The 1,298-nt window shown below is 59.3% G+C and overlaps 1 protein-coding gene across 1 annotated transcript in view; it reads left to right on the top strand.

The window, feature by feature from the left end:
* Nucleotides 1-1,298, top strand: part of ISM2 (isthmin 2) — a 20,331-nt gene that overhangs the window by 18,564 nt on the left and 469 nt on the right. Inside the window, exons 5-7 of the mRNA XM_010137177.1 lie at nucleotides 1-70; nucleotides 555-632; nucleotides 1,141-1,298. The exon at nucleotides 1-70 is cut by the window's left edge and continues 16 nt beyond it. Coding sequence (XP_010135479.1) covers nucleotides 1-70; nucleotides 555-632; nucleotides 1,141-1,298 — 306 coding nt within the window. The remainder of the gene's footprint in view (nucleotides 71-554; nucleotides 633-1,140) is intronic.

Raw genomic sequence — 1,298 nt, 5'->3', positions numbered from 1 at the left:
AGGCCCCGGTCCTGGGGCTATCCCTGCACAGCGACAGAGTCGAGGACCTGTGACCTGCCACGCTGCCCTGGTGAGCCCTCAGCCATTACAGTGCTTGGGCACTGTCCGACCCCAATGTGGGCTGGTCCTCTGTCACTGCAGGCTGAGCATTGCTCGTGCTCCAAGCTGGGCTGGTGACCACGGAGAGGTTGTTTCCATGAAGAAGCTCTGATGGGGCTCTGTGGCTCCCCAGGCAGTTACATGGTGCCCAAGGGTGGTGGTAGAGCTGGTGTCCAGCTCGGTGTGCGACTCTCACACTGGGAGCTTGAAATCCTCTCCTCAGGCACATTGAGAGCCAGCTCCATCCACTGGTGTTTGCATAACGCACACTCTCGGGTGAGTCGGTCCTGCCTGTCTTGCTGCTGGCCCTTCCTTCCAGGCACAGGGCCATGTTGCCAAGGCAGCGATGGGAGAGGAGGTGGAAGATTGATGGTGTCTGGTGCCTTTACCGAGGAAAACAAACCACTGCTCCTCCTGGTGTTTAATCTGGCTCTTTCTTTTTTTTCCCTCTCAAGGAGCAGAGGGGGAAATGGTATTCCCCACAGAGGAGATGCCTTTCAAAAGTGACAACACCACGGAGATTCTCAACTCAGGTCAGCCTTTGCCTTGCTCTGGGGGCTTCGGTGCCAGACCTCAGCGGGGCGCGTAGCTGGCTGGTGGGGAGGGCTCTGCCAAGCACTGCCACATCTGGTCACTAGACTAAGTCCCCCAAACCACTGCCAAGTGCAGGCTTTGGCAGTCATTCTGGGAAACTGAGTTCCTCCCACAGCCCTGGTACCACGCAGTCCTGCTGGACGGTGTAGTGGCTGAGGCCATACTGCTGCCTGCCCTCTCCCGTGGCGGGATGCTTCCAGCTCAGCCCCTGCAGTGATGGGTGCCCAGGCAAAGCCCCTGCGAGGGGCAGTGCTGCCCCAGCTTGAAACCCCTCCTCTCTGTCACTGCCTTGAGTATAGAGCCTGGCTCCAGCTCATCCCAGGAGCCTGGCAGCTCCTAACTGGCAGCAGCAGGCTTCACTGGTGGTGCTGTCGAGGCCATGGGCAAATGGCAGCTGGGTAAACCGGGGCACACGTGCCCTTACCTCTTTGGTGTCCTTTCCCCCAGAGGTAGACAGCTGTGAGAAGTGGCTGAACTGCAAGAGTGACTTCCTCACCAAGTACCTGAGCAAGGTGCTGACGGATCTGCCCAGCTGTCCCTGCTCTTACCCACTGGAGGCGGTCTACAGTGCTGTCAACCTGCGGGACGAGCAGCAGGGCAAGAGC

This window comes from Buceros rhinoceros, unplaced genomic scaffold (assembly GCF_000710305.1).
Source record: "Buceros rhinoceros silvestris isolate BGI_N320 unplaced genomic scaffold, ASM71030v1 scaffold13185, whole genome shotgun sequence".
Lineage (NCBI taxonomy): Eukaryota > Metazoa > Chordata > Aves > Bucerotiformes > Bucerotidae > Buceros > Buceros rhinoceros.
Note: the sequence above shows the minus strand (reverse complement) of the source record. Positions and strands in the feature narration are given on the sequence as shown.